The sequence below is a fragment of the Quercus suber genome, unplaced genomic scaffold (assembly GCF_002906115.3).
Source record: "Quercus suber isolate HL8 unplaced genomic scaffold, Cork oak 2.0 scaffold_452, whole genome shotgun sequence".
NCBI lineage: Eukaryota > Viridiplantae > Streptophyta > Magnoliopsida > Fagales > Fagaceae > Quercus > Quercus suber.
The window spans coordinates 423,769-446,476 of NW_027069903.1; the positions used below are offsets into that span (position 1 = coordinate 423,769).

Consider the following 22,708-nt stretch of genomic DNA (forward strand, 5'->3'; position numbering starts at 1 on the left):
TTGATACATAAAATCATCTTTTATGAGTAACTTTAAAACACAAAAAAAAAAAAAAAAAAAAAAAAAAAATTTAAAATTTTAATACTTTATAAATGAGATAACTACGGATTTTTTATCTAAAATAAATTTTAAATGGGTCAATAGTGCTGAAAGACCAGTTTTAAAGAAAAATTTTCTAAAATTCGTATTTGCGAGTCCCGCGAACAATGCAAGAGAAACAGAAAAAACGCAAACATGCATTTTTTTCCTTTTCATCGCAATCCAAACCAGCCTTAGTAGAGAGCTTTAGTCCAACTAAATACACCTTGTGATATATATATATATATATATAAATATAATATATATAAAAAAAAAAAAAAAAAAAAAAACCTTGTAACTAAACAGTCGCGCAAATTCAATTCCAAATAATACAGCAAGACCCTCTGATTCCTCGAAGCCTTGCTCACATTCCAGACAGTATCTCAAAAGTAAACCAACAACTCTCTTAGTTCATTTGATGTCTGAAATGTAAGTTTTCAAATTCACTGAACATTTAAAGCCTAACATATCACAGCTATCAGACAATTACTACATTACGACAAATAGAACACTGTCCAGATACTCTAGAAGAAGACAGTATCAACTGAACTCCAATTAGTTCAATACTTTGGAGGTGGCTGCTGGGTTGGCAACAATCCAAATCGCTTCTTCAAAGAATTCTTTGCCTTGAGTATTTATCATCAGGGAGAAGCGGGCTGAAACCAGTAAGTGGAGATAAAGAGACAGATTAATGGACTTATGTTGAAATAAACCGCAAGACATGTCGTATATTAACAAATCATAACAACCAAAAACATGAGAGACAGAGGAAAAGGGATTTGGAGAGAGATGGGAGCATTTCAATAATAAGCCAATTTCCTCTAACAAACTATATGAGATAACTTGGTCAAAAAAATAGAACCATGAACACTGAGACATTAAGTGCCATAGTCCAGCAGCGGGATGCCCAACCAAATAGCTAACCACAAAGATCATTTCTTCATAGCAATAATCTTTTTACCCATTGATACCCATCATGCAGGAATATGCAACTACATGATGCAAGAAAAAAAGTAGATTAAACTGACAGCACCAATTTCTCATGTGGACTTAACTCGCAAAAACATCTTGACAACATATTCAACAACCATATTGCAGCGAAGTTGTAATTTAAGTAGATAACAAAATCTATGATTAAATGAAGTGACCAAAGCAGCTAGTATTAAAAGCCTATAAACAAAATCCCAGCAATGGGACAGTGAGCTCAAACTCAAATGTCACTTCCTCAACAATGTGATGGAGTGTAAGGTCATGGGCTCAAGATCCATAGGGTTAAAAAAATCCAAGCAATGCAATGACTGCATTCATTAAAACAATTAGACAGAACAAGTTAACACACAAAAATATAACTCTACAGACAAATTAAGCAGCAAACATTAGCAACCTATAGTATCAGCTGTTTCAAAGCAAGTCTTAAGAGAGTCACTAGTGGCTACAAGTACAGATGTTAAACAATGACTATGTAAGTGCTTTCATTAGTCCATTATTTATTTACATCTAATCTTTACAATTTTTTTTTTATGATTCATATTGATCTTTATATACGTATCAGAAGTCTCCTATCATAAGGTTATCAAGAAACAACAAAGTAAAACCACAGACAGCATAATTTAGTTTCAAGCAAACTTTTACTCTTGAATGGTCAAGCACGGTCAAATTATTTTAACTATGTTACCTGGATGAGCAGATTTTGTTGCCAGTCCCAGTGGTGATTCTTTCTGCTTGGAGAAAAGGAAATCAAAGTGATTAAAGAGACTAAGAGTAGAAGACAAAGTATAAAAAGTTTACAATTCTTAACAAATTTGAGTTGATATAAAGTATGTATTATCTCATTACAGAATAAAATATTGAGCCCTTTACAGATATAAAGTTGCAATTTTGCACATGTTGTTTGGAATGTACTTCAGCAAAACCATAAGATCAGCTGCAGACTACATTCTGTACCTAATTTTTATGTAGAATTCATTCAGGGTGAAGTGTTTGCATCGATATAAAGAAGATTTAATCCCCAAGAAAACTTAATGATCCATAAATGTTTAGCATCAACATAGGTGGTGTCATTAAACGTTCTCATGTAATAAATGTTAAAACTTATCAGAGTGAAACAAAAGAATTATGTCAAATCAAATAAAATCAACTGGTTCCATGGTGCCCTAAGTAACAATTTCGAAAACTGAAAATTTCACAACTAATTCAAGTAAACTGAGCCAATTTCAGCATTCAGCCACTCTTATAGAATGATCTAATCTTACAAGTTAATACCAAATAAATTTCAGATCCTATCTTTATGTATACAACACAAGTTACCAGATACTCGTGAAAATTAGAGGATCATGGGACTATATAATCTCAGAATAATTTTTTCTTTTAGCAAAGGCAAAGAAAAATAAGAAGCCTATTTAGCAAAGTAATACATCTACCTGTTATTGATAATTACACAAGCACCCAATGAGTCTTGAATCCACAACCTCACCATCCACCTTGCTCTTTACAAGTAATATATAGACTATATCCTTTCCATCATTACCAACTTGTGATACATAGAAAAAATGGTTATGAACCCAAAAATTCATGTGTCAACTGAGACCCTTCATTTACGTACTTATCTTAAAGCTAATGAAACCTATAATTGGCACCTAAAAAGTCAGCAAAGAGTTCATAGCTCAAACTGGATATATTGAAACGTATCCCTAAAGTAACCTGTCAGCAAATCTAATCCAGAATTTCTTTCACGGGTATTAACATATCAGAGCTTAATACCAATAGACGCACCAATAGATACACTCATGCCTTGCCACAATAATCAACATTCACATGCATGTTAATACCACTCACTCCAATAAAAGCATAACTATTTTCGAACTAAATTTATTCTTTGACAAAAATTACCATAAAAATCTGGTTCTAACACCCCCACTCGATCCATTTTATTATTACGAGGGGCTCTGGATAAAACCCCCCCTTCTAATTTCCACCTAATGCTTATAACTTAATTTACTTCTGAAACACAAATGCAAGATATCGCAAGTATTTGGCTATTCCATCAACTTCATTCCATTTGACACCTAGTGTTACCCATTTTAAATCTGAAAGTTTTACTAGTGTTAAACTCAAAACTAGTTCTTAACAAAATATAGAAAAACATCATTCCTTAATGTGAACCAGAATAACGACAACAAAGAAATACATTTAATTCTTTCAAAAGCATCAAATTTATATTTCTGAAGCGCAGACCACATAGTCTACATATGCAATAACTTCACATTAAGTATAACAGAGTCCTTCATGATGAACCCGAATGCCGTACCTTTGTGGTATAGACTTTGTCACCATTCTCGTTTATGTAACACTGCAGATACATTTTAGCTCACTGCACACAAATAATAAAAAGGACCCAATATCAGATATCTCTCTAACAACAACTCAAAAAAAGGGAATCCCCAACAAAAAATCAGGCAAAACCCCAATACTGAAATCACAAATATAATACCCATAACCAGAAACAAAACCAAAATATTAACAAAAATTAGTACTTTTCCCAACCCAAATTCATCATTCAAGAGCAAGAAAAACCTTGAAAAAAATAAGAGAACATTATTTTTCAAGTATTTCTCTGATTTTTTACAATATAGTAGAAGTAGAGTATCTAAACCAAGATTTGGAGAAAGCAAAAAGCGAAGCAGAGAGAAATATAGAAAGAACACGAACCTATTTGGCTGAACACAGAAGAGAAGAGAAGAGAAGAGGAGTAATTGTGAATGCTATTCCGTGCTAGGCAGCTGCTAGGGTTTTAAGTTTTGAGCTTCGAGAATATGGTTTAGGGCTTTACTTGTTTTTATTCCAAAAACACCCTTGCTCTTGTTAGGACTTATGCGTTGGTTGAGGTTGACTTATTCAGAGCTAGGACTAATTGGTCTTATCCAAATTTATTATTAGAAAAGTTAACAAACACTAGGCGCTTTAAGAAATATTTCTTTAAAAAATTTTATGAAAAAAAGTAAAAATAATTAACTTTTTTTAATAATTTTTTATATTTTCATAAAGATAATATTAAAAGTTTCGTAAAATTACCAATTAACAAATGTCTTAACAGCATTTATTAATTAAACCTAACCCTTTAGAGAAAATTGGACCTTACCCTTTTTTTTTTCATTTTATATGAATTTTTTTTCCACAAGCAAATAAATAATGATTCTGATTTTTTTTTTTTTTTTTGGGATGGAAATGATTATGAAATATGACTTCCATATCCTTTTATACTCTTTTACTTTGAAAAGTAAATATATAGTTTGTAATTGTAATTTACAATTTTTATTTTATTAATGCATATATACAAATTTCAATCTCAAATTGTAAATTATTTTTTTAATAATGCATACAATATTAGCTAAAAACTAATTATAAATTGCACTCTAAAAATTTGAAATAATTTTAAATTTTTCTGTTGAAATTTCATGATTTCGATATGTTTTCTTAACATTAGATAGCGTTTAGATTTCCTTCATTTATTTCATTTTAGTTAATGAGGTGATTGTTAAATGCCATATTTGACTGTCACATGTGACAATTGGTCTAGTAAAAATATGCCATATAATTCACATCACTTAAGTAGACTATAAAAACTTTAAAAATAAAAAATAAAACAATTCTTTTGAATTCAAAAGTAGGTAAACTAATTTTAGGGAAAATTAGTCTTTTCCACTCTAAATGATTAGCCCGATTACACTTCACCCCTAAATTATTGAAAAAGACAACTGATTCCAAAATTCTACAATTACATTACATTTAACCCCCTCCTATTTGTTTTCTTGTTAAATCTAATATAATTTAGTACTAAAAGATCAATTTACCCTTCAGACATCTGTTTTGGAGAGTGAGGTAAATTGGTCTCTATATGTGAAATTCCGTTAAACATAACATCAAAATAAATGATAGGAGGACATTGAAACAAAGTTATAACCAAACTAGACAGTGGGGGACATTGACACAAAATTATAACTCTAGGTGGTCAACAATGCATTTTGATAATTTAGGGGGGGTGAAGTGTGATCTAAGTGATAGTTTATGGTAAAAAAGTGTAATTTGCAACTTTTTTTTTTTTTTAAATCTGCATAAAATAATAAACTAAAGTAAAAATTAATGTCCTAACACTATTTCCTTGGCATCCTCATCCCCGACATTTTCTCTTCTCTCATCCCTCCCATTTTTCTCTTGATTGAAGGCGATGAAATGTGCTTGGTGTTGGGTTCAATGGTTTTTGCTATTTGCTGTATACAAAAAAGATAGAATTTGGTGCACTTGTTTGTTCATATCCATTCAATCCAAAATTCCTATCTTTTGTATGATTGGACTAGATTGAGGTTGATTTTTGTTTTGGTCTTTTATTTTATTTTATTTTGATTGCTGTTGTGTGGGGAGTAATTGTGTTGTGTGATGGTTTGTTTGAAGGTTGGAAAAATCCATTATGTTTGGATCTTACTTATTTTTATTTATTTAGAATAATAGGTTTGAATTTGAACCTCATTTGACTAATTTTAAAGATTGTGATTATAGCAAAAGTAGTAAAAAAAAAATTATCAATTAAAGAAGTAATAGAAAATGATTCCAGGATTTACAAATGGGACTTGTAAGGGGCTTGTTAACACCCACACCACACCCCCCCCCCCCGCGCTCGCGTGCTAGGGTGCCCCCCTCTTTTTATTTGTAGATGAATAATCATACAATCTTTATTCATTCTTACAAAATAAAAATTACAACACTTATTTTTAAAATCTCTCCCTTCATTTTTTCAATGTGATGTTTGTATATTCTTTAAATGTCATCACAATCCACACTTTGGTTGAACCACAATTTAAATGAACGTTTTCCTTTTTCAATTCTTTTTCTGTTTGATTTTTAAATCATTGGGTGAAATCATCAACTATTAGAGATTAATATTTAAGGGAGATACTATCAATTTGTTTTTTAAAACATTTATGGGGAAATTAATTTTAAATAAGCACAACAATATTAATTATATAATTATTCAATTTATACATTACATAAGTTAAGTGAGATCCACGTAATGTAAATAGATAATTTTATAAGGGTTTTTGATAAATATGCGATTGGAATATGAATTCATTCCATTGTCTTCTCAAGCTGTATCAATTATCGATATAGACTGAAGGTCTTATAATTCTGTGTACCCAAGATATGGTTATGAGCTCAACCTTTACTTGGGCTCACAATCTATTTGTATTGTGAGTTTTGGGTTTCCTACTATAGGTGGTTCTATGTTCAAAGACCCAAGTACACTTCTGTTCCCTCAAACCCTTCTCTTTACCTCACAAAGTCGCTCCCTTTCTCTTTTGGTTTGGTCGCTCTTTTCTCTTAGTTTTCTCTCTAAAATTGCCAACCTCCACTTCTTCCTTAATCCTCATATTTATCGCCTTAGATTAGTGGAGGTGTTATGATTACTCCCCCCTTACTAGTGCGAATGGGGGTCCAATTCCATCATCATTAGGTGGTGTTCTAGCAGGAAAGGTGGGAGCAGCATTGGAACTGATTCCCACCTCCAAAAGCCTGCTCGGCAACAATATTCCCAAAGGCACTACCGGGCAACTGAGTACAAGGTATCTCCGAGCAATGATACCCCGACCAAGTTAAAGACGATTGGGAGGGGTTTGCTTGGGGTATTCAAGTTAGCGCAATCTTATTTCAACTCTTGGGCCCAGATTGGGCCATGAGGTGTCCAGATCGAGGCTAAAAGTCCAAAATGGGGATAGGGTCATATACTGTGTCGCGAGGCTTAGGCCCGAGGCTCGTGGGCCTGGGGCCCTACCTCGTACATATTCTATTATCACAAAACAAATGAAAGGAAATAGGAAGTGTTTTAAATAAAGAGCAAGTTCTCATCAGGGATAGCCCCTTCTAATGAGTTGTGTATAGGTGTCCTAGGATTTTTGGGGTGAGCCGTTAATTAAAAAATTTAGTATTTGGTAAGAGTGGTTAATTAAGGGTGTTTGACTCAATTCTCAATTTAGGATACTTAAATGTTATATTTTGAGAAAACATTAGGGGTAGATTTTAGTTTTTGAGTAACAATGATGAATGACAATGTTGTAAATATTTTGAAAAACATGGGACCTATTGATGGTGGCAAAACATAACCAACTCTCTCTCTCTCTCTCTCTCTCTCTCTCTCTCTCTCTCTCTCATTTGTTGCTTTCTCAAAAAAAAAAAAAACTCATCTCTCTCTCATCTGAGCGTGAGCCACTACTAGCTATCTCCACATCAAATCTAATAAAGTTAGATTCATCTCTCTCTCTCTCTCTCTCTCTCTCTCTCTCTCTCACATATCCACCTCTAATCTCTTTCTCCTTTTTTATTATTATTAAGGATCAGCCTCTTAGGGAATATTATTGAATAGCTAAAAGATCAATTACAAAAGTTCTATGAATGTTAGGAGAAACACATTCCATCCAAACTATAGTATGAAAAGAACTTCTTGCTCTCTTTGGCTAAAGCATGCACCAAAGCATTGCCTAGCCTGAGTATCTCTCTCTCTCTCTCCCCTTATTTCTTTGAAGTTCCCCCCTTTTTCAATTGATAAGGTTATTGGGTTCTCTTGGGGTTGCAAATTTTGATTTAGGGTTTAGGATTGATTTTAAATGGGTTTGGAAAATGGGTATTAATTTTGTTGTTACTGTTGTGTGGGTTTTGATTTAGGGATTGATGTTGACTTCAAATGGGATTTGTTTTTCTAATTGGAACACCACATTGTGGTTGTAAATTGGCGTTGGTAAAGAGCCACTGGTGGTGGTGGCCATGGCTTTGGTAGTTGAAAGGTCTATTGGCAAAATGGGGAGCAAAGCGGGAAAGGGGACGAAAAGGAAGGAGGAGGGATAGTTGTTGGTCTTTGTGTGGGAGTTCTCTCTCTCCATTAATAAAAAAAAGTTTTATTGTTCATGTAAGAAAAGTTACATATTTTTTTTTTCTAAAAAAAATATACATACCAAACACTCAATTATCTTTTTTAGTTTAGTTTTTAAAGAATGTTATAGAAACATGATACCAAACATATTTTTTTGCATCATGAGTATTCAAAATACACGATTTTGCTACAATTTTTAAGTCACAGTTTTCACACAGTTTTTAAAACCAAAACTCCAACACTGCTACCAAATAACCTGGTTTATGAGGGAGTCCAACTAAGCTCAGGCTTGCCTTGACAGTATTTTTCTTTGTCAGTGTCCATGTCACAAATAATATGATCTCAAAGTGAAGTGCACGTACAAATAAAAAAAGAGCAAAACTGCCCACAATTTCTTAAATATTGTACATTAATTTCCTAAATTCAACAATGACAAGATGAAGAAATAGAGATCACTTTAAAATGCAGACTAGAGGACTAAATGGAAGAGCTCCCTCTATCACAGCTACTTGGGTTTCTTAATACGTAATTTTTCCATTCACAGGATGTGTTTAACACACGTTACAGTGGCCTAAAATATTTCGGCCGAGGCTAAAAGGGAAGTAGAAGTTCAGGAATTTTAACATAGGAGAAGTTATATGACTGGGAACGGTGGCGATTAGGCGATCTCCCATGTACAAGGGAAAATAGCTCTTAAATTTTTTTTTTTTTTTTTCAAATTTAAGAGGTATATATTCATTAAAAGCATAACAATTATCTTCTTACTAATAAAATACTCGCAGTCACTTCCTTATTGAGAGGAGCTCAAAGCTCCGAAGAGGATCATCACGAGTGCCTCTAGAAGTATGAGCACGATTATGAGATGATTTGGGCTCATAACCAGATTGAATTCTTTGTGTGGTAGATGGTCGGCCGCTGTTTGGGACTAGACGTCCTGCGCGAGCTTCACTGTGTTCACCAGAAGAACCCTTACCACTTGAGACGACTGCTTTTCTTGAAGTGCTGCCATACCGAGAAGAATTGTGTCCTGAATCAAGGTGCTAAAAATGTATCCAAAAAAGCCCCAGTAAGAATATTTGGAATATAAACAATGGACATTAGATGAATTACTCACTCGATGACTTGAATACAAAAAGTGAATTTGTTTGAGGGAAAAAAAGAGAGAGAAAAGCAGATCATACTAATATGCTTGACAACTGAAAATATAAGAAACATTAAGGTTGTACTTTTTTCTTCTGTAAATCTCATCTCTATATCTGTTCTTGTTTTCCCAATAACAAAAATGGAGAACCTCAAATTGCTTTAATTCAAAATCAAATGAAACCCTATAAGCCTTGCCCATTATCAAAGTGTACAACAGGAAAATGAAGTAACAAGAAAAATAAACTTGAAATCTGATTGCAATCAGTTTAAGGGATGATTAATTCAAGGACAAACAAATTATCCACGCAATTACATTTGAAGCAAAATACAATGTATTAATGGTTAATTTTCAAAGGGCAATGACATTTAAGATTTTGTGTGAAAATTATTTGCATTCAGATAACCTCAAGACTCGATTTTCAGACAGACCAAATGACTGTCCAAAAGAAAGTGGATTAAAAAGATTAAAGAACACATATCTAATTATTTTTGTCTAGAAAATGAAATGTTACCACTTCCTTGGACGTAGATAAATCCTCATGAGTCCTGTGTTTGGCATGATGTGGACTAGGGCCTCTCCTGGAAAATGCTTCAACTGCACCTGAGAATTTATCTCGGATCTCTTTCCCAACTGGATAAAAAGACTATATTTAGAAATCACACATTGACAGATATGTGAGAAATGAAGCAAAAAGGTGCTCTATTTACCACTACAAGTAACTTATCAACTGTGGAGAGAGAGAGAGACTGGATTTTTAAAATTAATAATTTCTCATAATAAATGATTAGACAAATCTTAATTTTGATAAAAAGCAACTGGCCATATCTAAAACCAGCACTCAGACGTCAAATCTGTGCAGAGAACTAAACTGAACAGCCAAATGTCCATAGCAAATATGAAGGTTTAAAACTCCTTTAGAAAAAGAGTAGTTAGAATGTCGATGTTCTGACTGGGCACTTAATTTCCAAATCTAGTTTGAAGAGAGCAGACCTGAGATCTTCTCCCCTCTTTCTCCAGAAGGACCTGCATTCAAACATGCCTTCCCATTGGATTGCTACAAACAGAGACAAAAACAGAAGTCAGTAACACCTTGAGAGGATAGGTTTCAAATCTCGAATTTACAACTACTGACCCTTCCTCTAGAGCTGCCACCAATCTGAGGGTACTTCAATATAGTCCAGTCAAATACATAGTCAAATTGATAACCTGCACCAGCAACAATGTCAAGATCCAAAAACAATTATAATATGCACCCAAATTAAATTTAGTACTACACGTGAAAGAGAACATTTCAACTGGTCAACTACAAATCATCATGAAAATAAAATTGAAACTCAATAAAGATATACGAACATATATTTGTGGACTGCTGTCATAAAACGTACCTTCTCTTATAAACAAGTCTCGGAAAAGTCTCTTTAGATATGAATAATCTGGTTTGTCCTCAAACCGTAATGACCGACAGTAGTGAAAATAGGATACAAACTCAGATGGATATGATTTGCAAAGAACCTGCAAAACAATGTGCATCCAAGTTGTCAGCATAGTGCTGTATGATTTTTAACTCTCAATCTCCCCTCCCACCTCCCCACCCCTTAAACAAAAAAATAAAAATAAAAAAGAGTTTTGCTGGCCAATGAATTTTGGACAGCCCAAGCTTGGGCAAACCCAATATCGGGCCAAAAATATAGTAACCTAGGATCAGCCAGAAGACCTTCACTAGAACCTGAGTAGGGCCATATATCAATAGTTTGCAAGAAGAAATAGATATGTGTGTGTGTGTGTGTGTGTGTGTGAATACACAATTATTCACTTATAATAATTTTAAGTATTTATGTGTATGTGCACCCATATGGGAACATGCACAGCACCGGGCTGCCTGGCTTCACCCAATTGGTCCCATGCCACAGCAACAGCCCAAAGCCGGGGCCACCTGATAGCCACCCCTAGGTCAAGACCTCAAACTTTGAATCTAGCAGGCCAGCTAACTGAAACTAATTCTTCTAAGGGCCTCAGCTAGATAAAATTAAAGAATAAAGTGCTTCGTTATGAGTATGGATGGTAAATTTTGACTTTTGATACCTCTATAGCAGTTGACATCTTCTTTTCACTGATCTTGTCATATTTTTGCTTTTTTGTGCCAGCTTTTAATCCCTGCCAGGGAAGGCTGATGCAAAACAGTGGTATATAATGACTTAATAAAGCAAGAATAAGGAATAAGAATGCACCAGTCATTTAATAACAGGTAGAAAAAGGGAAAACTCAAGAAAGAAATAAGAAGTGCAGCTAGTAATATTCGACCTTCCTCTTAGAAAGTACATAAGCACATAACCAAGAGATTCCAGATCATCCCTTCTGCTTTGTTCTGCCAATAAGACAGCACAATTAGAATGATAGTGGGGGTAAGTAATCCAAATCTAAACAAACACATATCCTGTTATTAGTTGGCAAAATGAAAATGGCATAAAGAATCTCTCACCAATTCCAAGGTGAGTATTAACACTTGCATAGCGAGCTGTACCAGTAAGATTCTTGTTTTCCCTGAGGAAAAAAACAGTAAGAGAGAAAGAAGGAAGATGCTGAGAAACTCACAAAGGGTATTGGTCAACAAAGAGATAACAGTTAGGAGGGGCCAACAAAGTGTATTTGTAAATCAATTGAATAAGAATAATAGTGGTTGACAAGGTACCATGACTATCAAACTGATATAGGTTCAAAAACTGTAAACAAAAATAGGAAATTAAATAATAAAAAAAAAATTTGTGAAATGAAGCAGACCATCCAGTATATAGAATGAACTATCAGTTTCAACATTAGATTCAAAGCTAGAGTCAATTAACGAAATAAAAAAGGTTGCATCAAGGACCACAAGTCCAGAACTATAAAAAATTACCCTATAGTATTTCTTTTAGTTAGCCTTTAAAGTATATTGATAATTTAGAGTGAAATGGAGTGAAGTATATTGGTCAGTTGAAGGAAATTGGGATACATCAGTCTCTTTTGTTTTCAAGACTTCTTATAGAAATAAGGCTCAAAGAAAACATATTTCCTCAAAAAATGCACTGGAGTTTTGACTTTAGTCAACAGTTATTCATTCCAAAGGGCTTTATATATACCAGCTCTTGCCCGGTGGTCCATATAATGCAAGACCTTACTGCAATTAAGATAGTTCTCTATTCCTTCCAACATGAATATGTCTTTGGAAAGTTTTTGTTAAATTATATAATATCATAAATCATATTAAAAACTCAAGGTGCCACTTACAGCTTTCAACAAGATCAACGCAATGCACAGAATCTTAACTTTGTTTGAAACAAAATCAAAGTTCAAATTAAAATTGACCAGAAATAAATGTTTAATATTTCATACTCATTCACCCAGGATGATAACTTTATTTTTATTATTTTTATCACGTGGGGAATCTCTCTCAAGAGCCCTTTGGACTCACCTTTAGTCAATAAAACCTTTTTTTGAAAGGTGAAGTTAATGTTAATTAGCTAACCTTTAGGCCCAAGTAGGTCTCAAATTCTTAATTGGGTTGAAATTCAAAGAAATCAGAAAATTAATGAAAGGATCAATGGCCTTTAGCTAGTAAAACTTATGGGCAACCGATCCCATCTGTAAAAAAAATTGGTCAAGCAGTCAAGCTCTTCCAAATAAGGTGGCCTTTTTGTTAGTACAGCAGCACAAAATAAGAAACTAATAGTAGGTAACCTCAGGAAGCCTGAGAAGATTATAGTTGATTAATAGTGTTGTGTACGCAAGTGCCACAAAGGTTGATACTTATTAATTCATTGTGATGTGCCAAGAGATTTATGGTCAATAATATTTTCTTTGTTTGGGATTTTTATTGAATTATGCCAAAAGTTGGTGGAGTTAACATGATGCTGCAGAGGTTGGTTCCACAAAAATTGTAGAAGTGTGGAATGCGATCCTCATCTGGAGTGCGAGGAATACTCCAAATTTCGAAGGAATGGGTCACAAAAATTTAGATACAATTTTCTTGAGTTTACTATAAGATCGATGAAGACACTTGAGGGACACTCCATTGCCTTTAACATTTAATGTCCCTTTTGCCTCTTTTCAATTAATGAATTATATATATAGCTCTTCCTTATTTTCTTATCATGTCTAACAAAGCTTCCACTATTTTTTATGTTGTAAATCATTAGCTCTGACCTCCCTTATTGAGGAAAACCTATGCTCTTTTCTAGTTTGTTGATATGTGACATTTAGAGTACCACACAGTACAGTAATACATATCTTTAATCTTGCCCTTGCTCTAAGCATGGAAATGTTTACCTGTATGGTATATGCTTATGAGTCTGAAGATCTCGATACTTCTTTGCCAGTCCAAAATCAATTGCGTAAACCTGTGATAAGAAATTTAATCAAAAGATAACAATAATTAGAAAGTAGAATTATGACCTGGATGTTCCTCAATGTAACACTAATGTTTTGTCCTCAAATACAACTAATACCAAACAAGAAATATTTATCAGTTAATAAGGCTTCAACAATCTAACATGAAATGTCTGATCTAAGCATGGAGGCCAGGGGGCATTATGACTAAACACTGGAGAACACAACAAAAAAATTGGATTTCACCAGTCACGATCAGAACCTTAACCATCTAATCATCTATATTCCATATGAAAGATCTATTCTTCTTTCAACACGTTCCAACTTCAATCTTTCATTTTCTTCAAATCCCATTTTTAAGTGTAGGGCAGGGCGACTTTCGGGTCCAGAAAACAGGTGGTCCAATGCTATCCATTTGCCTGCTTAGTCCATCAAGGGTGAATGCCCCTGGATTACCTGACAGCTAGATTTGGCAAGTGAGGTCAGTTGCCTGTAGGTTTTAATGGCTAGAGGTGAGTCGAAAGAGCTCTTCTTTAGAAAGGTTCCCTATATGATTCCTTCCCCTCTCCCCCCCCTAAAAAAAAAAAAAAGGAAATTTAAGGGGCTGTCACTCATGGAGAAGGAATAAGCACAGCCATTACTTGTTGCCAAATGGGAAACACTTGCTAGTACTCGTAATTGAGTTACATCAAGACCTATTACTTGATGGATAATGTTTGATCATCTAAACTCAACTAAGCCTTAATCCCAATGCAACAATGTCCGAGATTTATCAATTAAAAATTGATCATACATGAGATTATACAATAAATTTACCATCTTTCTATTTATCATCTGATAATAGGTAAATAGTTGCTTTGGTGAAATTGCATTTCTTTGAGAATTTCATCCCATCTAACCCCACTGACCTCACTAGGGAAGCAAACCATGAGGTCTCTCTCTCTCTCATAATTCATAATGGTATATATAGCAAAATTCAGCAGGCAGCTTCAATCAATTAAGCAACTGTTATAAGCTATTCCTGGTGAATTTGGCAGCAATATATATCTCCTAAAGAATTCAATTATTTGTTCATAAGGGATTAAGACTCAGTTTTTGCAAATGAATAAATCACTTACTATTTTTTTTTTTTTTAAAAAGAAGAAGAAAAAGAAAAAGAAAGCAACAGCCAATGCACGTGGAAGGTAAACACCAAAGCAACAAAAACTGGCTACCAAGAGTTTCAATTTTTTAGATTAATAAGCGTCCAAGAGTTCATATGGCATGGACTTTCTCAGCAGAAACTGTTTCAACTATAGATGGAATGACTAATACTTGGATCTGATGAACCTTAAAAATGTACTATAAATTTGCACATGAAATAGAACAGGCAAATGAGAAAGAGATACCTGATTTGCTTTACGCCCTAGGCCCATTAAGAAGTTGTCAGGCTTTATATCACGGTGAAGAAAACCCCTTGAATGCATGTACTCAACTCTGTTAATCTGAAAATGATAATTAAAAACAACAGGGGAAAGAAACATTATCTTGGCCATTCCAGACACATTCTTTAATAAAGAAGAGTCACATCACTTACTAATTGATCTGCGAGCATCAAAACTGTTTTCAAGGTAAACTTCCTATTGCAGTAGTTAAACAAATCTTCCAAACTTGGTCCAAGAAGATCGATAACCATGACATTATACTCGCCCTCGACTCCGAACCACTTGAGGTGGGGAATTCCAGCTTCATACAAATAAAAAATCTTGAATCACTAATAAGAAAACATCATCTGTTTTCAAAGATTGACCCACAAAGAATTTCCAAGAGATATTCAAGACAAAAGCATCACCTGAACTAATTGGGTTTACTGATTACCATTGCCACACCGTATCAGCCATTAAACAGGACAGACAAAACCTCAAGAGTTTTACCAATTATATGGTTTGTTCAGAGGTAAGGAGTTGTGAATAATTACAAAAACAGTTTTAAAAATTGGTAAAGTTAAAACTTGATAATTGTAATACAATATTTTTTTAGGAGGGGTGAGAGACAGAGACTCACTTCCTCCTTGAAGAAGCATATACAATTTTGACTCATAGTGAAGCTGAGGATGCTTGGTCTTCACAGGTTCCTGAGATTGGAATAGTCAATCAGCATATAGAGTATCAAAAGAGCAACATAATCTCTCACAGAAAAGGAAAAAAAATAATAGAGAAGCATATCCAGTAAATTTGTGTCAAAAAACCAAAATAATATGCATCTTTTTCATCTGGGGGAGGGGAAGGAAGACACATAGCTTTGCATTCAACATTTTTCTATTAATGAAAAACTTGAGAGTGAAGGACCGAGCGTTCCCCATGAAATTTTGAATGGCGACTCAAACAGAACTCATCAAGAGTTCATGATCTATAGTTCCACACCCACTTTACTTAACAATGACTTAAAAGAGAAAATATATTTTTTTTTTCTCTGTTATGTATTTGCTCGTGCTAAAGATGTCTTACATATAAAAGTAAGAATGACTTCTCTAATGCCCATAAATAAACTTCGTATCCTATTTCAGGTGCCATAATGAAAAATTAAACACAATAGGCGAAGTATAATGTGAGTCCACATTCAAACGCCCAATTGACAAATGCCAACTCCAGAAAAAAATAAGAAAAAATATTGCCAATGAGCAATCAAGGGAGCAAATACTGACAAACTAACTAAACACAGAAGAAAACTTACAAACAAAGAGGCAAACTGCTGAACGTGATTAATTATTAACAATCATTATCACAATTATCAAACCCAAAAAAAAAATCCACAAATCTGACTTAAAAGCACCTAAAAATGAATTATATGTACAAGGGCCATAGAAAACTGAAAAGTAAATACCCACAACAAGGCATAAATTCCTTGAAAAGCATAAATCACATACCAGCTTAACTGCCACTTCCTCCCCAGATTGCACATTGACACCTGCCACCAAAACAAAGAACACAATGTTGTAAAAAACACAAAATGGCAACAACAACAACAAAAACCACAAGAATGATAGCAAAAGCAATTACCTAAATAGAGCTCCCCAAAAGACCCACTCCCAATCTTCCTCCCCAGCTTGAACTTTCCACCAATCACATGCTCCATTTTCTCAAAATCCTCCTCCAATAAAAAACACAGCTCTCTCCACTCAGATTTGTGCCCAACCCAACACTTATTTCTGCATAATCCCAACACCCACCAAACACTCGCCCACAAATCTCAACAGATTCACCAAACTAACACAACCCCAGATCTAAAAAAATCCTAGCTTTCTCAGACACCCAGATAAGAAAATCAAAAAATTATCATAATCTTTAGCAATGACTCAAACAACAAAAAGATTTAGAGAAACAAAAAAAAAAATTTACGTGTAACCCCCCAAACGATGAGGATAGGATTATTACATCAAAATCAAAACCAGACCTTCTCCAACTACAAAATTTTGATACCAAAAACACTAATGAATGAAAACCCAATTGGAAGAACAATCAAGTAAGTACATTGACAAGAAAAAAGCAATGAAATTTGGGCGAATGAACATTGGAAACAAAAACAAAAGATTGGAAATTATTGGTGTAGGGAAACAATGATGAAATCGGAGAAGACAGCGTGTCTTTTGACAAAACAACAAAAATATGGAGGAGGAAGAGGAGGAGGAGGGGGAGGAGGAAAGTAATGTGTGGAAAATAAAAGTTAGACGAGGAAAAGCAGGTCCAGCAGATTTTTTTTTTTTTTTTGGGTGTTGGGTTTTTTGTATATTTGATTTTTGTTTTCAGTGTTTTTTTTTTTTTTTCCTTTTTGAAAAACACTTTCTAGTTTCTATAATAATAAATCCCTCTTTTACCCAAAGAAAACATTTTTATTTATTAATTTTTATATAGTATTTTTATTGTTTTTACTGATTTAAGAAATGGGATATATTAGGAGGGGTAGCGAAACCTTCTCTCACAGCCGCCTATCACGTTTGGGTTGTCATGGACCGAGCCAGACTATACTTGACTTTAGTTTAGTTGTACAACCTAAAACGTGCGTCCCTCTCTCTCTCTCTCTCTCTCTCTCTCTCTGGTTTGAACTTTCAACATTAAAGTTTCTCAAAAAAAAAAAAAAAAATTTCAACGTTGATTTGAGCAATTTATGGTCCTATTTGGACCCAGAAATCTTTATTTATTTATTTTTTATGATTTATTTATTTATTTTTTATGATTAGATGTGAATGTGACAATTACTGCACCAACCCTCACTTCAATTTATTATATATATAAAAAAAAACTTTTACCTCATTCGTCTTATTATTTTAATTACAATTAATTATGCATGACTTTCCTTGTCTGTAGTAGCATAAAAATCAAATTCACTTATTCAAGACTCCATCTCACTCAAAAATTGCATTATCCCAACAAAGAAAAAGTATTTGTATAACAAGGAGGAGCAAGAAAACAAATTAGAAGTCTGCAGGGAACACTTGCTGGGGGAAGATATTGAGAACAATTTTTAAGGTAGCTTGACGTCTTGAAAAAAATATTATGTTTTGGCTAAATTGTATATTGAGTAATTTTGTGGACACAACATTTCATAAAATATCAACAAATTTAAATTGAAATTGTGATAGGCTCGTGTGTAAGTCACTCGGTTGACATGCTAATTTAGGAATGTTGTAAAATTTTGTTGTGTTTCTAATTCATGGTATAACTCATCTAATTTAGATGCGTATTTAATTCAATCCTTTAAATTTTGTTGTGAATATTTTTTCTTCATCCTCAAAAAATATTGTTTTTATCCTCAACGTAGTTTTTTTTTTTTTTTTTTTTCATTTTAAGTTTCGTATGCTTTGAAATAAAATATTTTCAAATGTAAAATATTTTTGGTAAAATATATTCAAGTGTTTAGTATAACAAGTAAAATTTTTAAAGTAATACCAAAACTAGGTGGTGGGCCTGGCATGGCAATTCGTGTTCACAGGTCGGATTCGTGTCATGTTGAGTCATGAGTATTCAGCTATATGGGTTGACTCGAACCCGACTTGTTTACTAAACATGTTGGGAGTCCTCAACCTGAACATGAAATGTTTATTAAACAGGTCAATCCGAGCGAACACGTTTAACTTGTTTAATTAACAAATCATGTAAATGTCAATACAAATTACACATTTTATAATCTATTTAACTAATAGGTCATACCTAACCTATATAATCTTTATCAATTCTCAAGTATATAAAATTAAAATACAAATACAACTATAAATATAGTAATAAAAATATAAAACAACCATAAATTAAGTAATAATATCAAAATAACTAATAACTTTATAAGCTAAACGAGTCAAATAGGTTTGCATGCTGAACACAAACACGACTTGTTTATTAAACGGGTTAGCTATGTCAACCCGAACCCATTTAGTCTCAACTTATGACCTGTTTATAAACGGGTTAGTTGTGTCGGATTCGCGGATCGTGTAAGATTTTGCCACCCCTAACGGTGGCTCAACCATCGATGCTACTGATGTAGGATGTCTGGTGATTAGTAGTCGAAATGGTAGTTTCGGCAACTATATTGCTAGTGATCACCTTCAAAGCAATGTCTCTGGTGATCGAACCGCCAGCACTGATGGCTAGAATGGTGCCTTCGACCACCAGATTGCCAACATTGGTTGCCGAAACAATGACTTTGGTTATCGGACCACGGGCATTGGTGGCTAGAACGACGACTTCAATTATGAAACCACCAACATTGGTAGCTAGAATAATGGCTTTGATTGTTGGACCACTAGCAATGGTGGCCAAAATGGCATCTTTAATGATTGGATTGTCAATATTGGTCACCAGCACTGGACTAGCAACACTGGCTGTCTAGCCCATCAAACTGATGACTTAGCCACTAGATGGGGTGTGCAGAAGCCACCATGTGTTTTTGTAAAACATTTTACCAAAATTTTCAAGGTAAAATGTTTCCCACTTTTTTATAAAGGATTTTATGATCAACGAAAAATATTTTACAAGTTTAACCATATTTTACATACAAACAAACATTTGAAAATAGAAAAGTATTTTACTTCAAAACAAATGGAGCGTCAATTATTTAACTTTTATTTCTTTCCAATTAAGTTATTTTACCTACCTTTTGTTCAATTTGCACGATAAAAAAAAAATGATGTTGTTTTGCATTTTTTTTTGAGAATCATGTTGTTTTGCATTTTTGTTTAACATCAAATCTTAAAAATTTAAGAAAAATATTTGTTTTGAAATAATTTTTTAAAAGTATAAATAAAGTAAAAAAAAGAAAAAAAAAAGTATCTCTCTCTCTCTCTCTCTCTCTCTCTCTCTCTCTCTCTCTCTCTCTCTCTCTCTCTCTCTCTCTCTCTCTCTCTCTTTGAGATACCTACTTGTTGCCTCCCACATCATAGTCAGGACCTAGCTTGCGGATATCATCTTAACCTAGCTGATCTTAATCACAACCCACACCACCAAAGCCACCTACGACCAACTACAAATTAATCGCACCCTCTTTGTCATTAGTCTTGTGCTGTTATTGATCCCAATTTACCCCATCTTTTTTTTGTTTTGGTCACAAAATTAGTAGACCTAGGTTTTCTCTGTGTGTGTGTGTTTTTCTTGCTTTTGATTTGTGTGTTTATGATATTTCTGCTGGATTTTGAGGTTGATTTGGAAGTTTGGATCTAAGTTTTTATAGATTATATGCATTGGGTTTTATTTGAATGAAGGGGAAAATGGTGAATGGGTAAAGAAAATAGCAACCAAATTTTTTTTCCTTGATATTGATTGCTATTTTTGCAATATTAGTGATTTGGTTGTTTAAGCTTAATTAACGACATGTTATTTGATTGTTTAACCTTTTTTTTAAAAAAAATATTTTATTATTTATCTTTAGATATTTTTAAACTTAGAAAGTGAAAATAATAAAACCAACATGAGATTGAAGATCTTTCTCCAAAAAAAAAAAAAAACATGAGATTGAAGATTGGACAAAACTGGAAGGTAAGGAATAAATTGAAAGCAGATTAATATAAAAGTACTAATATGAAAAATATGAAACTTAATTGAAATATATCAAAATAAATAATTATTTGAAAATATATTAAAATTAAAGGATTAACATGAAGCGAAATGAAATTTAAAGAACTAAATTTGGAAAAGGCAGATATTTTCATTTTGTTTTTGTTTTTATTTTTTTTCATTGATTTGGTATAATTTCATCAATTTTTGGTTGTATATCAGTGTGTGTGTGTATATATATATATTTGATGGGTATATCAGTGTATATAAGTCGTCTAAACCTCTAAATGCTTTTTTTTTTTAAAAGTAAAAGTGATGGTTTAGTTGGGTTCATGCCAGTGGGCCATGTTAGATCCAATTGGCACTGGCCCGTTATCCTTCCACTGCAAAGAGTGGAAGGTTGTCGCTGCTCTGTGAAACCAGCCTCACGCATTTAGAACCCCACTTAGGTTACAAGCTCACATTACTGAGCTCGGCAAACCTCTAAATGCTTTAGCTAATAAATAATCATCTACCCTGCACCTTTTCTCTGTCATACTTCACTCCGTTTGTCTATTAGTCACTTGGATCAATTACATTAGATATATTTTTTATATTAAAAAAAAAATATTAAGATTATCTTGTTAGTTGTTAGAATCCAATCTCTTCTTCCTTGTGTGTAATTGTTATTCTAAAAAAAGAAAAAAAAATGTATAATTACATTGTTTCAGAAATTTTTATGTATCGAAAGTTCGAAATTTTCAAAACATTTCCATTTTCCATATTTAAGAACTCACACAAAAGAAAATGCATATTATGTATATATTTTTAATTAAAAAGAAAAATTAAGAGGAAACAATAATAGAAAATGAAAATTACGATATCTTGTCCTTTACTAAAGATGATGATAGAGATAATGGGCATACCTTTATGATAGGACAAAACTTTCTATTCTCCGGTCTTCATAAATGTCTCCCCTCCTAAAATCAATTACAGTTTCTTTGCATTCGCTTCACTTATCCAAAAAGATAATTATCCAAATGGGGAAAATTCTCTCTCTTGCAATTTTTCATACATGAATCGAATAAAGTAAAGCTTGTAAAAAGGGTCTAGATGACCCCTTTTTTTAGGTTGGTCTCCATCTAATAATATTTATACTAATCCCAATTTATATATTTCACTGTCTTTCTTAATTAAAATATGAATTCTTTCTTTAAAAAGAAAATGAATGACCAAGATATCAATATATATATGACCAAAAAAAAAAAAAAATTAATTACTGCACATATATTCAATGAGAATGGACAATTTCAAATGTACATGAAACATTGAGATGTTGGATTTTTGTAGCTTTTGTGTCCCCTACTTTTGTGTCCTGTTTTGCTAGACATTCATTCCATCATTCACAAACAAGAAAAATCTTCCATAGCCAATTAGCCATTGATGCCAATTCCTAATATCATGTAAACTTCTTTTTCATTTATTACTGTAACTGGGCCTAGATCTTAGATTGATTGAGATTCATTTGCCACCTATCGTACAAAATGTCTTCACGATTGAAAAAGAGAATCCAAAGCTCAAAATCGGAGTTCTCTGCGTGTATATGCTCATAAGTGAGAATGTTATATGGGAAATCTAAATTAAGGTGAGAAAAGGAAGAGTAAAAAAAGAAAGAGAGGTTATTTTTTACTCCATCTAATTGGATATGTTTAGAAAAGAGAAAAGGAGGGAAATCAAGTACAAGCAACCTAATATTAACATTTCTATTTTTTTCTTACTTTAGATAAAAGTAGTTTTGTTTTCTGGTACACTTTTAGCATCCACGCCGGGGCAATTAGTTTCCAAAATTATTTATAGACAAAGCTTTCCTTCAAACTAATTTGGGAGACTCCTAAAACTATCAATGAATATTTTTTAAATAAGAATATACGTTGATGATTTTATCAATAGCCACACAGTGCATGGGTTGAAGAAATTTTCCTTTAAGCCGGTTTGAAAGTAATCTTTTAATAAGTACAAAAAATTTATTGCATGGAAAACTATAATAAGTACAATGTTGTGTGCACCTGCCATCCTAGTGAGTTCTTGATGAGTTTTATTTTTTTTTAGTTAATTAATTAATTTATTTTTTAACAAGTTCTTGATGAGTTATTTTAATTTTTAAGACCACAACTTTTACCATACTATTTCTATAATTGTCATATGGATAGA

The 22,708-nt window shown here is 33.2% G+C and overlaps 2 protein-coding genes across 3 annotated transcripts; both read right to left on the minus strand.

The window, feature by feature from the left end:
* Nucleotides 1-468: 468 nt before the first annotated feature.
* Nucleotides 469-3,905, minus strand: LOC112019257 (H/ACA ribonucleoprotein complex subunit 3-like protein). Its single transcript, XM_024051787.2, is given in 6 exon segments — nt 469-694; nt 697-726; nt 729-734; nt 1,754-1,796; nt 3,386-3,448; nt 3,787-3,905. Coding segments are annotated over 5 exon segments (189 nt in total). The 5' UTR covers nt 3,440-3,448; nt 3,787-3,905; the 3' UTR covers nt 469-638.
* Nucleotides 3,906-8,358: 4,453 nt separating this feature from the next.
* On the minus strand, nt 8,359-17,249 carry LOC112019227 (casein kinase 1-like protein 6). Of its 2 annotated transcripts, XM_065762321.1 has the most exons (15): nt 16,538-17,249; nt 16,405-16,445; nt 15,543-15,612; nt 15,331-15,348; nt 15,076-15,224; nt 14,888-14,983; nt 13,440-13,510; nt 11,617-11,678; nt 11,439-11,502; nt 11,220-11,304; nt 10,523-10,649; nt 10,270-10,343; nt 10,128-10,191; nt 9,649-9,767; nt 8,359-9,033 (listed from the first exon to the last, which is right to left on the minus strand). In XM_065762321.1, the coding sequence occupies exons 1-15, from the start codon at nt 16,611-16,613 to the stop codon at nt 8,776-8,778; spliced, it is 1,374 nt and encodes a 457-aa protein (XP_065618393.1). In that variant the 5' UTR covers nt 16,614-17,249; the 3' UTR covers nt 8,359-8,775. The 2 variants fall into 2 exon arrangements, with proteins under 2 accessions (XP_065618393.1, XP_023907524.2); XM_024051756.2 differs by lacking the exon at nt 15,331-15,348 and having other exon boundaries at nt 16,538-17,247.
* Nucleotides 17,250-22,708: the final 5,459 nt, after the last annotated feature.

Bases quoted from the DNA above. Each gene is read 5' to 3' on its own strand.
- LOC112019227 (XM_065762321.1), bottom strand. From the start codon at position 16,613: ATGGAGCATGTGATTGGTGGAAAGTTCAAGCTGGGGAGGAAGATTGGG. The intron at 14,984-15,075 runs GTAAGTGATGTG...TATCATTTTCAG, and splicing joins TGATGCTCGCAGATCAATTA to ATTAACAGAGTTGAGTACAT. The intron at 11,679-13,439 runs GTAAACATTTCC...TTTTTTCCTCAG, and splicing joins CATAAGCATATACCATACAG to GGAAAACAAGAATCTTACTG.